The sequence below is a fragment of the Tyto alba genome, unplaced genomic scaffold (assembly GCF_018691265.1).
Source record: "Tyto alba isolate M040663 unplaced genomic scaffold, T.alba_DEE_v4.0 Super-Scaffold_12, whole genome shotgun sequence".
Lineage (NCBI taxonomy): Eukaryota > Metazoa > Chordata > Aves > Strigiformes > Tytonidae > Tyto > Tyto alba.
The window spans coordinates 2,214,636-2,228,904 of NW_024881274.1; the positions used below are offsets into that span (position 1 = coordinate 2,214,636).

General features: G+C 55.6%; 1 protein-coding gene across 1 annotated transcript; it reads right to left on the reverse strand.

The window, feature by feature from the left end:
- Positions 1–381: 381 nt before the first annotated feature.
- Positions 382–11,675, reverse strand: LOC104366531 (vasoactive intestinal polypeptide receptor 1-like). The gene is made up of 13 exons (XM_032985092.2): positions 11,341–11,675; positions 8,618–8,741; positions 5,573–5,680; positions 4,537–4,646; positions 4,194–4,291; positions 3,573–3,705; positions 2,807–2,960; positions 2,076–2,136; positions 1,750–1,816; positions 1,550–1,641; positions 1,183–1,312; positions 818–859; positions 382–579 (listed from the first exon to the last, which is right to left on the reverse strand). The coding sequence occupies exons 1-13, from the start codon at positions 11,401–11,403 to the stop codon at positions 487–489; spliced, it is 1,275 nt and encodes a 424-aa protein (XP_032840983.1). The 5' UTR covers positions 11,404–11,675; the 3' UTR covers positions 382–486.
- Positions 11,676–14,269: the final 2,594 nt, after the last annotated feature.

Consider the following 14,269-nt stretch of genomic DNA (forward strand, 5'->3'; position numbering starts at 1 on the left):
TCTGTCTTTGTATTTACTTCTCTCATCCCCAGAATAGCTCCTGGGGGCTGTGTCTGAGCATCTTCCCATAAGGGAAACAGTTTTGTAAAATAAAGAAGGAGGGGGAAAAAACCCTTAGTGCTGGAGCCACTTCAGTTTTCATTCCAGTGCCAGAAGAAAAATGCTAGATGTCCTTTGTGAAATGATAGTTGTGTTTCCTACTCAGTCCTGGAGCAGAAAAAGTGGAGACACTCTTCCTTTTCTCTAAAACATTGATCAAACCACGAAAGGAGCTTTGGGCAGGTGAGGCACCATCATGGATCCATGAGAGCTGCCAGCACCTGAGCAGGCAGAGCCTTTCCCAATGGCTGTTCACACCACCCCCTGAGGATTCCACACCCAAAACCTACAAAATCCTTTTTATTGTGTTTCTGGGACCAAACCTGTAGAGCTGCACCACCACCACTGTCCTTGGGGAAGTATTTCCCCCCCCAAACGCTGTCCTCATCACGCTGTGAAGTCTTGGGTTGCCAGGTTGAAGACGTTGCTCTCCATGGATGACTGCCACTTGCCCCAGTTCCTCTTGATCTCAGCCTGGACCTGAACCGACACCACGGCCCGGTGCTGGCACCCAGGGGCACCCACCAGCACCCGCTGAAGGGGCAGGAGCTGCACCCTGGGCTCAACAAGGGATTTGGGTTGCAAGAGGGTGGGGACCCCCGTGCATGTCTGCGCGTATGGGTGTGCACACATGCATGGTTGTGCACATTGCGGGTGCCTGTGTGCCCACATGTGTGGCTGGGGTGCCCAGGGGGTTGGGGTTGGGGAGGGCACTCACCTCTCCGTTCAGGAAACAGTACAGCAGAGCCACTAGGAACCCCTGAAAAGGACAGAAAGAGCAAATTTCACCTGAGGAAAGGGGCTGGATTCCTCCATTCTCATCTGCTGCCTTCATTTAACATCCTCCCGCCCCTCTTACCCCATCCCATGGGCAGTAGGGGTGTGGGATCAGGGCAAGTTGCTCACCAGACCACAACCCTTGTGCTTTGTCCCTGGTGCTTGAGGACTGCCTGGGACCCAATCCTCCCCCAAAAGATAACAAAGCCCCAGCAGCACATCCCAAGGTCTCCTGGTGTGATCTGGGGATGGGACAGGATGGGTACAACATGGGGCTTTTGCCTACCCATCTCCCCCAGTCTGTACCTGGTAGGAGCCAAGGACCAGCTCGAAGTACAGCCGGGCATCCACACCGATGTGCTCAGGGAAGAGCGCAAACACCACGTAGTGTACTCCAAAGAGAGGGATGAGGAGCAGCGTGGACTTTGTCAGCCTCCTGTGGAGAGTGGTGGCATGAGCAGGGGCCTGGGTGCACACAGTGGTCCTGAGAGCTGTGAGACAAGCCCTTCCCAAGAGTCTGATCTTAACCCAAAATAGGTTTTCCATGAACGGCAGGTTTTGGAGGTTCCAAGGATGGCCATCCTCTGTGCTTCTCCAGGGAAGGATCCCTGCTGCCCTGTGTGCACCCAGAAACCAGGGTGAGGATCTCCCCCTTGCCCAAGTGAGCCCTTACATGTACTGCTGCTTGTAGTTTTTGCTGATGTCTGGGGACCGGATCTTCTGCGCTAACATCCTGGTGACATTGAGGAAGATGAGGAAGTTCACCTGTCACGGGCAGCCATGCCTTAGGCTCTGCACAGACCCATGGTTGGGTCCCCCTGTCCGTGAGGGACCCTCCGCTCTGGGGCCGGGATGCTCAGGGGACATACTCACAAATATGGCCAGGAGGATGGGAGCCTTGATCACCCACCAGTAGAGACTGGTGTAGTCATCCCAGCACCTATGGGAGAGGGGAAATGGTTTTGCCACCCACTTGCAGCCTCTTAGCCGAGGTCTTGCCACAGCCCTTTGCCCCATTTGCACAGCACCTCTCGCAACAGGGCCCGGCCCCACCGGAAAATAGGGATCACACTAAAATAAAGTGCTGCCCCACATCTCCCTTCCTAAGCCTCCCATGCAAGAGGTTTGTCCCCTGGGATGTGCGTGACGCACATGTGGTCGAGCTGGCCTGGTGAAAGGCAAGGGGTGGCTGCTCTTACCCGTGGTTGTCGTACCGCAGCCTGGTGACCACCCACACGCAGACTGTAAGCATGGGGACGCCTGCAAGGCAGGGATGAGGAGTCACCACAGGTCTCTGGAGAGCCCCTGTACCTCCCCTCCATCTCTTGTCCCCAAAACCATGTGCCTGGGACAGGTCTGGGGCTCTGGAGGTGTCAGGAAGGTGACAGCCTTTCCCCCTTCTCCAGGTTTTAAAAGGAGATGGTTCCCACTGAAGGTGATGTGCCTGTCTGTGTGACACCTCCTGGCCCCCCTCCTGCCCCTTTGTGTGCTCTTACATCTAACCTGGGCACCCAGGACGGGCGTTTCCAGCCCCAGATGGATGTGGGAAGAGAGAAGGTCCTGTCTCTGTTCAGGATGCATCAGCAGCAGATGCTGCAAAGGCTCTTTGGCTGGTGTTAGCAAGTGTTTTCCCCTTTGAGTGATTCTGCACGTATGCCACGAAGGCAAAGATCAGGCCACGCTGTCTGACCAGCTCCAGGAGCTGGCGGGAGCTGGCAAGTGCCCCACCGAGCACGAGGCCATGCAGGGAGATACCGGGGTGGGGGGACATGCTGAGAGCAGCCACGGGGAGCATCGTGCTGGAGGACCTTTGGCAGGGCAGATCTCAGAGCAGCAAGTCCAGGCACCCAGAAAGTGGTGCCTACCCTCAGTGTGTGTCAATGGGACCTCACTGGAGGGGGGCTGATGTGCCAGGGGGCCCCGCACTCACCCCAGCCGATGAGGATGTACCACCAGATGTACCTCTTGTCGGAGGTGAAGGTGAGCAGCAGCAGGGTCTGCAGGTACATGCCCTCCACCAGCAGCCAGTAGAAGTTGGCCAGGACCGAGTACTGGAAGAAGGCGATGGCTGCTTTGCAGTTCACCTGTGAGGATGAGGAGGGGGAAAGGCTCAGCAGTGCTGGTTGGCATCAGACTCCGTCCTGGGGACACAGGGGATGGTCCACGTCCCTCTCCATCCACTCGAGAGGACCCGTGATGGTCTTTCAGTGCAGCCCCAGGGGTTGCACCTGCATGGCACCTGCAGCATTTTCTGCTCTGCCTGTGCAGCATGGGCAGATAACTGCAGGTGGTTACTGCAGGACCTTCAGAAACCTGTGTCTGGTGGTGTCCACAGTGTTGTGTCTGGGCTGCACACAGGGGGTCCTGTTCCCACTGACAACCCCAAATCCGCACATCCAGCAGTGCCAAGTCTATTGGCTTGTACGTGGTGCTGCTGGGTTGTGCAGAGCTTTAGCCCAGCTGGGAGAATCTCTCTGAGACCTTTGAGGGCAGATCATGTTGTCTGCAGACAGGGCCCATGCAGAGATGCTGTCACGAACCTCCTGAAGCCCACCCAAGCCAGCCTTTCCTCCCCAGGTTCACATCTTCTCTATCCCTCCTCTTTGCAGTGCTAAACTCTCTGCAAATGCAGTTAGACCCCTCCAGATCAGCACATGGTGCCCACTCCTGCACCGTGCTGGGGCTCAGCACCTTACCGTTGACATTGTGCAGTGGTCAATGGACTCATCTGAGAAGAGGACGGCGTCCTTGATGAACACAGCAGCCCCGCGCAGTATGAAGGAGGTGAAGAAGTGGATGTGGATGGAGTTCCTGGTGCAATGCAGCTTCCTATGGGAGGAAGAGATGCGCTGCGCCCAAGGAGGAGCAGAGACAGCAAATGAGCAGAGAAGCTTCTCCTTCGGGAGCTGCTTCCCTGGGTGGATCCCAGCCCAGGGGACCACGTGCTGGTGATGGTCAAGCATGAAGCCCTGGGGGAGGTTTTCCTGCTCTGAAATCATGAAGGACAGGGGTGTGCTGTGCTTGAGGCTGCTGCCCAGGGACGAGGTGACCTGGGGAACATCCTCTGGCCACCTCCAGTGAGCACCCTTCTGCAGCACAGCGAGGTCTGCAAAAACAAAGCTTGAGAGGGCAACCTGAGGGTTTAAAGTCTGTGTGTCAGCAGAAAAGGATAATGCTGCAGTTTGTCTCATGCCTCCCCGGTTATCTGTGTTGGCAAGGATGCAGCCTGGCTGCTCTGGGAGCAGATTTAACCTGCTCATGATTTACCCTGCTTTCCTCCAGCTGCAGCCCATGGAGCAGCCAGCGCTGAGTCCTACCTGAAGCAGGAGAAGATGCCGATGGCCAAGAACAGGGCTGCCAGGGACGTGGAGTAGCCACAGGTGTAAAGGACCTTCATGGTGACAAAATAGCCTTTCTGGAAGGGAAAGCACCAGCAGAGTGAGGCAGCATGGGCTGGGAGGTGCTGGTCTGCGATGGGCAGCGAGGTGGCAGGGTGATGCCCCAGCCTTTGCTCCGAACCCTCCAGGCAGCCCAGTGACAAGGATGAGGCCAACAAGCTATCCCCGAGAGCATCTTCATCTTCCATTGCCCAACGGCATGGGTCAGCATGGGGTAGGGTGATGCTAGCAAGCCCCACGGCCCCTGGGGGGACCCACTTGCCTTGGCCTCGGTGTCGTTATTGCTGCCAATGGCCTCCAGCTCGCAGGCGTCGTAGTAGGGAGGGCTGGGGAAGCTCCATCCTGACTCGGTGCAGTTCCTCTGGATCAGCGCTGCAGCAACAAGAAGGGACCTCACGAGAGCCATGGGCATCACCTCTGCCTCAGCTGCCCCAAAATGTCCAGCCTGGGGATGGCACCCTGCTCTGCAGAGCCTAAATCCCAGTGCCAGCATCCCGGCTGTGACAGCAGCGTGGTACCCGAATGGCCTGGCTGTCCCATCCCACCCACCCACCCACCCCACACCGCTGCCCTCCGGTGCTGTGCCTGGGCAGGATGTGAAAGTAAGCATGAATTCTCATGGTGGGGAGGAATTAAGGCTAAAAAGGGGATTTTTCATCCTGTAAGGGCTTCGCCAAGACTTTCCTGAGCTGTTTCTACCCTAAAGCAAGCATTTATCAACCCTCCGTCACTTTTTCAATTATGCTCAGCCAAGGAAGCGCTCGATGCCACGGGGGCTGGTTGGGTGCTCTCCTTCACACTCCGCTGCCTCCAAGACGGATGGAGGCAGAGGCTCCCCCAGGAGCAGTGCCCGCCCCAGGAGAGTGCCCGGCCTTGAAATAATCATGATCTTGTGCTGCGTTTTTCATCTGCATGGCTCGGAGCGGTACCGAGCAGGTCAGGAGCATTAGGCTGGTGTGTGGATGGGGAAAAGAGGGCACCGAGCAGTGAGGGGGCCGTCCTGGTGTCACCCAGTTGAAGGATGAGGTCCCCAAGCTCTCTACCCACAGGTTATGATTGGTACTGGATGATGAAAGGGTTTGGGGACTTTCCTGGTGTGGCAGCTCCCTGCATCTCTGCTTTTGCCTGTCCCCTGTTTGGACTGCAATACATGCCAAGCTTTCGGATGGGGCAGGATCTGCGGGGCCAGAGGAGAAGGGCTGGGGTGGCACAAGGATCCCAGGCAGGCAGGGGTGGGTGGAAGCTCAGCCCTTGGTCCCAGGGGAGGAGCGGTCCAGGCTGGATTCGGAGCACTGCACCTTTGGACTTCTTGAAGATGTGGAGGATGTCGGGGCAGGCAACGGCTCGGGACTGGCCGACGGGCACGGCTGACCAGCAGCTCACTCCATCCCACTCAGTCAGGCAGCCTGGGGAGGGACGGGGACAGTTAGTGCCGCCGGGAAGGGACGTGCTGGGGGGCCCCAGGCAGCCCCCCCGGTCCGTGGGCAGAGCCCGCAGCAGGCATGGCTGCACGGCTGTACCGGGAGAGCGGGGAGCAGCCAGCATCACCGGATCTACAGGGCCATGCCCTACCCCCTCGGGAATTAGGAGCATCCTGGCTCCGGTTCTGGGAACAACGTCCCCCAGCACTGAGATCTTCTTTTAGTCCCACGGCAAGACGGGACCTGGTATTTCCTGAGGCTACATCAGACTGACAGCTCCTGTGGGGGGACCCTGGGGGATGAGGGTGTGGGAAAGGCTGGGACTTTCCTGGTGGCATCTAAAATAATGCAGGTTTGTGCCGGATTTTTGCACCCAGCAGCCGTGGTGGCCCCAGCTCGGGACATGTCTCCAGCCCGAAAGAGAAAAGGAGAAAGCACTGCAAGACTTTCTAGGGAGCAATGAGCCTAAACATGTTTTGCTTTTCTCTCTAGCACTAAGTTCATCTTTAAATGACTCTCCAATTGCCTTAGAAATGAGCACGGCCAAGCAGATGTGGGGACTTGAAGAATTAGCTCTGCAGCACACCAGGATGAGACATAGACATCACACTTCCAGGACAGCTCTCCTCCTTGCACATGTACATTATTAACCTTGTAGATATACATTATTAACCTGGAGACACATCTATTCCCAGTCAGGGAGTGTGCACTCAGACAAGTCTAATTAGTTTTCTCTGATTTCAGCAAAGCTGTCTGTAGGTATCTGACCAGGCTTGGAGAGATTTGTAGGGCTGTCGTTACAAGACCAAGGTATATCTTAATTTTTGGTCTGGAGGAAGTGAACTGAGCACAACTATTGGGACAATTTCTGGGAGTGGTTGTTTCATTTCTTGGGGTCTGAGCAAAATACCTGGGTGTGTCTGTATGGCAGAGCCACCCCGCTGTATATAAAGGCATCTCTCGCTGTATGGATGAGCTCTGCCAGCACAGGGAGTGCTGTGGGATCACTTGGGAGACAGAGGAGCAGCCCATGGCACAGGGATTGAGCTGGGACTCACAACTCTGCAGTGCAATCCCAGGGAATAGAACCATCCCTCCATTCAGATGAAGAGAAAAGGTTTAAATCCCCCTTCCCACTCTTTCCCTCTCCCAGGCTGCTGCAGCATCTAAAAAAAAAAAACAAAACCCGTTTCTTAGAGGTGTGCAAAATGGGGACAACCCTCCCATGGAGGAGACACGATGGAGGCAACTTCTGGGGTGACAGGGCAAAAAGCCATGAGCAAAGGAACTCGCAGTGTGTCCCACTGCCCACCTCGCAGGCAGGAGCTGTGCCTTCGGTGTCTCTGTATTGTCAGTCCCCAGGGGCCACCACATCCTCACGCTGTCCCCTGCCCCTGGCATCCCAGCCAGTATAACCCTGCAGCCTGAGGTGGTTGGTTTGGACTGACCCAAAGCAACCCCCTTTATTCCAATTTTCCCAGCGGAGGCCTGAAACATCCCCAAGATCAACGTTAGCTTTGTGACGTTCTCCTTGATGTGGCTGAAAGAGTGTTTTTCCCTTGAAATGCAGTTTTGTGGGAAGTTCATACTCAGCATTTCTACCGGTTAATTATATTTCTTGTTGCTCTAACTGGTACCTGAAGACCTCCAAAAGAGATCATTTGAGCCTCACCAGTGGGTTATTTCTTCCCAGCTATTTCAGAGAAGCAAATGCTGCAAACACCGGAGCAGACTCTGAAGTGAAAGCACTGCAAACATGATCTCTAAACAGTTTTAGGGCCTCGCAGTGGGTTCCCCAGCAGGATGCTGAAGCCTGAGGTCCCTGTCCTGTTCCTTCACGCTATATTGTCACCACGTCCAGGGCACCTGAGCCTTCCTTCCCCATTGTCACTTTGTGCCACACTCTCTGCAGGACCCTCCCCATGCTGGCACAAGCAAGCAAGGGAGAAGGGATTAATTCAGTTCAGGTGGACAGCAGAGGCAGCAGCCAAGCAGGAAACCTGGGATTAAATACTGATTTTAATTATGCATTCATGCTTCTTGGTTATTTTCCTACAGTGAGATTCCTTCCCCCTGGCTGGCATGATCTGGGCTGCAAAATGGACCTTTTTCAATCAACTTGACTTTTCTCTGCTAAGCTGGATGATATATCGCTGCACAGTTACTTAAGCAATTATGCACCTTAACATGCATTTATGGAGATGCTTAATTTCTACATTTGTATTAGATGAAATCCATTGAATGACGCATTTCTTATTCACTAGGTGATAATTTTTACCCAGAATTTGAGCCAAGATGGTTTTGGATGGAAATTGAAATGCAATTAAAAAAAAAAATGTACAAAAGCAGCACTTTAAAACTGTTTTCCAATTAGTTAGTTGCTTTAAAAGTACCAGATATGTAAAAATCAAGTTGCTCAAAACATGTTTAGCATTAAAACTGAATTAGGAAGGCATGAAGTGGTGACACACACCGTGTGACACCCGTGCTGGTGGCCAGGGCTCTGCAGCGCCCGTGCCCGCAGCCCTGCCTGGCCCCGGAGCATCGGTGCAGGGAGGGTGGGAGTGGGGCAGGAGGCTCTGCGTGGGGCACGGACCACTCCACCCTTGCCAGATGCTCTAAATCCTGGGGGGACTCAGCCCCTGTGGTTGTTCATATCCCTCAGCCCACCCGTACCCCTCTGGCTGCAATCTCAGCCCCCCCTCTCTCCCTGCGGCAGCATTTTTCAGGGCTCTCCAGGGATTCTCCTTAGCATTTGCCTCGGCGCTGATCTCTTTATTCCTGAAAATACCTGCTTTTCTGCATCCATGTGCACTCTGAAACCCCCCCACCATGGATCATCCTCCAAAGACCCCCTTAGCAAATCCTCCCTGCCCTCCCGAGGGAGAGGAGCCCCGTGCATGGTGGGTGGCTCGCACTCACCTTGCTGCCCAGGGGCCCCGGGGGGTGCGAGTGTTTGGCTTTCACTCCTGATAATCTCCAGACATTCAGCTTCTTGCTCTTGGAAATAGAGGACGATGGAGCAGTCGGGATGTGTCGCTCGCACCTTGGGAGGGGGGAGAGGGCAGACAGCAGGATGCCGGGCATTAGAAGACCTGAGCAGGTAGGATACCAGCCAATAGTCACTATTTCTGCTGCAGCCAGCCCCAGGAGAGCCTATCTGTGTAACTGTGCTTTTGGACTTTGACATTTCCTTAGCTTTCTACTGTTTGCCTTGTAAACGCCATAAAGAACTACTGCAATTATTTTTAATTCCCTCTGAAAGTGTGTGATGCTTAAGGGCACTGCTCTGCCAAGACGCAAGCGCCATGCAGAGGAGCTGAGCTTGAAGACGGAGGGGCCGACCCCATCAGCAGGGCAGAGGCGAGCACGTTCAAAGCCTGAGTGAGGAAACCATGTAATTAGAGCTTTAAGAAAACCGCCTATTCAGGTATGTCTAATCCTTCCCTTGCCAGCTGGGTTTTGCTCATGTGGGTTTTGCTCACGTGTGTATTTTAATCAGAGGCATCAGCAATGGCTGTCGGAGTTCACCCTTCTCCTGTTCCCCAGCTCTTTGGGGAGATGCTGAAAAATGGGCACACTAACATCCTTAAAGTTTTGGGGTTTACTAGCAGAAGTGCTAAAACACCAAGGAGTATGGGCCGACCCCGCAGCTCCCCAGAACGCAAGGGACGCGGTGGCTCAGTGCCCTGGGATAGGGCTGCCTGGGAAACTCTGCTTTTGGGGTTTTCCCCCTTGGCTTCCAGCTGGAAGATTGAGGCTGAACTGAGAACAGTCTGTGAATTTTGCACTTCCATTCCCAAGCATCCATGCCCACGAGGGGCTGCAGTGGGGGCTGCAGCATCCAGATACAGGGCACGGCTGAGGCAAGGTTTTGGGCCAAGACATGAGATTGGATTGCCGATGGTTTTAGGTGCGCAGATAGAGATATAAAAGCTGGAGAAATATGGGATGAGGGTGGGCAAGTGGACTCAAGGACTGGAGGGAAGTGTGGGTCATTAAAGCATCTCTTGGCTGAGCCCTGTCCTTCCCTGCCCTGTCCTGATCACCATGCAGCCACTCCTCCGGGGTCCCTTCACCTCCCCCAGGAGATTCCATTTCCTTTTCCTGCTGAACACAAGATTTACAAGGAAATACCCAGTCTGCAAAACACATTTGGGTGATGGCTGCTGGGCGCAGCACTGAGAAAGCGCACTGCTTCATCGTAGTGACAAATGAACTGGACCAGGCAGAGGTGCTGCAGCTCCTTTCAGCTGCAAAACAGTTGGTTTTTATAACGTGTGGCAACCCAGCCTGGCTGCTGGAGCACCGGAGCAGGTCATGTGCAGTGCTCCCTTCAGAGTTTGCTTCAGGGCAGGCAACTTCTTGCTGTGCCTCGGTTTCCCCATCTGTGAAGGGCCCTGATGCCATCACTCTCCTTATAAAGCCCCCAAAGCCTCCGGTGCTCCCCCAGCCCTGCTTGCTTTCCCTGCTCCTTCCCTTTTCCTTCTCTTTTTTCTTTCTTTCCTCTTTCCTCTTTCCCTTCCCTTCCCTTCCCTTCCCTTCCCTTCCCTTCCCTTCCCTTCCCTTCCCTTCCCTTCCCTTCCCTTCCCTTCCCTTCCCTTCCCTTCCCTTCCCTTCCCTTCCCTTCCCTTCCCTTCCCTTCCCTTCCCTTCCCTTCCCTTTTTTTTCCTTTTTTTTCTTTCTCCCCCCTTTCTCAGTTTTTTTTTTTTTTTTTTTTTTTAATCCTTTCCCTTTCCCCCATTCCCTTTCTTTTATTTTTCTTTTCCTTTCTGTTATTCAAAGCCTCCATGTTAGCTAAAGAACTTGTGGAACGAAGCACCCCTGGGAGAAATCCCGACGGCTTTGCAGAGAAACGCTGAGCCCAAGCCCTCTCCAGCCAGAACCCTCTACCCTCCAGCGTTTGCCGTTGAAGCAATTTCACAAGTTCAGGATGGGTTTGCCGACGTGGCTGCCGCTCACCGCGCATTGCTCTGGCAGCACGACTGCTTCGTGGCCCCCCCATTTCAGCGGGGACCGGGTGCCAGCCATCCCCATGGGGCTGCCCGGGGGTGGGGAGCACCCCACGGAAGCTCCTTGCCCCCCTGCGCCCTCCAGCCATCCCAACCTTCCTGCCTATGGATGCTCCCTCAGGCCCTTGGGGTTTGGGGCTCCTTTGAGACATTTAGGATGACATGAACAAAGCCCCCACCAGAACCCACGTGGGGATGGAGGGGACTGTCCCCAAGGCAGGGCAGAGCGGGGTCACCCTCCCCGGGGATGCCCAGGAGCAACTCCTGGAGCTGAACCCCGTGTCAGCTGCCCTGGCTGCACCCCGAAAGCTGTCCCAGCCCTGGGGAGCACGGGGGGGGTGTGTCCCAGCATCACCCACCTCCCTCCCTGCCCGTCTTTGTGCTGCGCATCAGCAAATCCTCCCCCAGAAGCAGCGATGGAAGCACCTGAGTGGGTGCCGCGGTGCCGGCAGCTCGCGGGGCTGCGGCTCGGCGTCACCCCTGGGATGGGGACGGGGCTGGGGGGAGACCTGACCCCTCACCAGCACCTCAGGGCTGGCGGGACCCCGAAGAGCCTGTCACAGGCAGGGACCCCCCGCGCTCCCTGCCCACCCTCCTCCCCGCCGCGCTCCCGTCCTCCCCGGGGACACTTACCCGAAGCGCGAGCAGCAGGGCCAGCAGCAGGCAGATGCCGGGGGGCTGCCGTGGGCCCCCCATAGCTGTATCCAACCCTGTGCTACCCGGTCCACGGGTGTCCCAGCTCAGTCCCCGTGGGGTTGGGGACAGCCCAGCTCCTCCTGCATGGCCCGGTGGGAGGGGGGCCACATCAGGACCCCAGCTCCCTGGGGCGACCCAGCACCCTCCTTCCCCCCTAACCCCCCTTCGTTGTTCCTTCCCAGCCCTGTCCTGCTCCTGGCTCCCTCTGGGACCCTTTCCCACAGTGGGTGCTCAAGTCCCACTTGGGTGACCCTGACCAACACTTTGTGCCCACCCCCAGCTCTGCCTGTCCCCCGCTGCCCCGCTGCCCCTGCCCAGTGCCGATGGGCTCTGTCTCTCTTCGAGATGGAATGTCACAGCTCCTGGATCTGGTAATCTGGCAGGCTCCACCCTCCGCTCACCCTCCCCACGCAGAGGGCTGGATGTGAGGAGCAGCACGGGGGGGACACCCCACCCTGGCACTGCCCAGTCTGGCCACCTCTGGGCTTCCAGCACCCACTTACCTGCTCCCAGCTGGGACCTGGGGCCCCCCAGCTGGGCCCAGGAGGATGTACAGGGGGGACATGGAGCCCTGTCGCCTGCTCTTTGGATGCTGCTGAGCTGGAAATCTGCTGGCAAAACGCTGTGGGAAGTGGGGGTGCGGCCAGAATGGGGTTCAGGGGCCATGCCAAAGGCCACGCTGCTCCCGTGCAGGGCCTGGGACTAGAGGAAGGTAGGGAGCTCAAAGGAGATGTCGTGACGCTGGGATTTTGTACACACATGTGTGCAAACACATGCCCTGACGTGTGTGTGCATGCCTGGACACACGCATGCAACGCGGGGTGGGGGCAGTGCAGCTCCTTCAAGCCCTGCAAAATAACCTTAACTCTGCCCCAACCAAGGTTTTGAGTCTCAGCCAAGCTCATGATTTTGGTAGTTTGGTGCTACCAGGATATATATATATTCTGTGTATATATATATATATATATATAAATAAATAAATAAATAAATGTATATATAATTTTCCATGCTAGAAAGCCCCAGTCCCTTTAACAAGGAGATTTTTGACTCAAACCTCACCATTTTAATGCTTTTAGTGATGAAGCAGAATGGGCAGGAGAGGCAAAGGAAGGAGGAGGAAATCCAGGAGCGTAGGGAAGGAGGCCATGATAATCTCTCAGGATTAAAGATCCAGCCTTGCACCCCTGGACCACCCAAAATCCTCCTCACTGAAAGAACTCGGGTGTGGGCAATGGTGAAAGGAGGGACTGGCAATGGCCCCAAAGGGCCTTGCTGAAGGGTAGAGGGCTGGGGGGGCTGCACTGCACTTTGTACGGGGGTGGGAGGAGGTGAACCATTCATGTGGTTAATTTTAGTAATCCTACGTCATTACCATTTCTTGATGAGGCAGCAGATCACATTAGCTGCTCCTTCCGTAACTTCCTGTAATGAGATACGAAGCCAATGAAAGAACCACGGCTGTTGCTCTGCCATTCAAAGACCTTGGTAAGAATTGCTATGCAAATTAAATACCCCTAAAAAAATGCGAATAAAAGAACTAGGTCCTTAATATTTAAGAACGTTTGTTTGACACTATTAGGAGTGACCGTGGCTGCTCTCAGAGGCGCAGACCCGCAAAGGCTGAGCCCGCAGTTATGTTGACACAAAGGCAGCTGAGACCCGGCCAGACTCATTACCACCTAATAGTTTCCACTGAAATGCAAACACTCATTCTTAATCATTTAATTTTCCAACATCACATAAACACACAGTGGGAGGGTGCCTTATCAGATGCTGCTAAAACCAAATATCTCCCCAATGGGCAGCTCCAGCTGCTGCTGGTGGAGGTGGGGGACAGAGGAACGGGGTGATGGGGGACAGGGTCTGGTTTCAGGGTGGTGGTGACCCCGAGCCACCCAGCGTGTCCCTGCCAGGCCAGTTTATTTGGTGCCACCTGGTGGCAAATTGACTGGTGGTCCCATCCCCAGCTGGTCGCTGGAGGGGAGCAGCCCAGTTTCGGGGGGGGTGGCCAGTCTGGTCCCCGCGGTGGGAAAGGCCAGACGAGGTTTGCAAAGCATCACCAGAGGATGCACATTGCTCTTCCTCAGCAAGCACCCTGCCCGGTGAGGGGTGTGATGGGGAGCAGTGGGGACTCTGCAGGCGATGCCCAACCACCTCTGCCTTCCCGAACTGGTCCTGCCCTTCCTCCAGTGAGGATGAGCTGGGACAGATAACGGTGGCGCTGGGTAATCCTGCCTGGCGCTGGGTGACCTGCCCAGCCCCGCTGACGTTAGGGCCGTTGCTCTCTTTTGCAGCAGCAAGTGGAAAATAAATGAGGTCAAACTCACTGCACTGCAACTCCTGGCCAGGCAAGCCCCTCCAGCCCCCTCTGGGCTCCCCACCTGGACCCGCACGCGGGTGTGCAATGGTGAAACTGGGGGGGACGGTGGTGGCTGGCTGGAGAGGACGGGGTGGGAGGATTTGCTTTGGGCACATCGTTTTGGTGTGGCAGCATGGGCAGGCATGGCCGTGGGTGGTGGGGAACAGTGGCCGTGGGGCCCCGGGGGAGCTCCCGGGAGGCTGACCTCCAGCCACGGGTGCTCCCATTAATCCCACGCCAGCGCTGGGATTGCTGCTGGTGCTTGTCCGTAATTACCAATGACTCAGCTGTTTCCAAAGCAAATGAAGTCACTCGCAGTAATCTTTCTGCAAGTGGCAAATGCTCGTTTACTAAGGGCTGGAAACCACTAATTGAGTTACCTCCATCCCACATTACAGCAAAGAAGTGGGGTATCCCCTGCCCTCGCCAACAACCTCTTGCTTAATTTTAGGCTCTGTGGAGGGAAACCGTTTGCGAAGGGCGATTCAGAGTAAGAGGAGACCACAG

Coding starts and splice junctions, on each gene's coding strand:
- LOC104366531 (XM_032985092.2), bottom strand. CDS start 11,403: ATGGGGGGCCCACGGCAGCCCCCCGGCATCTGCCTGCTGCTGGCCCTG. Junction 8,742..11,340: donor CCCTGCTGCTCGCGCTTCGG/GTAAGTGTCCCC, acceptor CCCCCTCCCAAG/GTGCGAGCGACACATCCCGA. Junction 2,961..3,572: donor ACCACTGCACAATGTCAACG/GTAAGGTGCTGA, acceptor TCATCCTCACAG/GTGAACTGCAAAGCAGCCAT.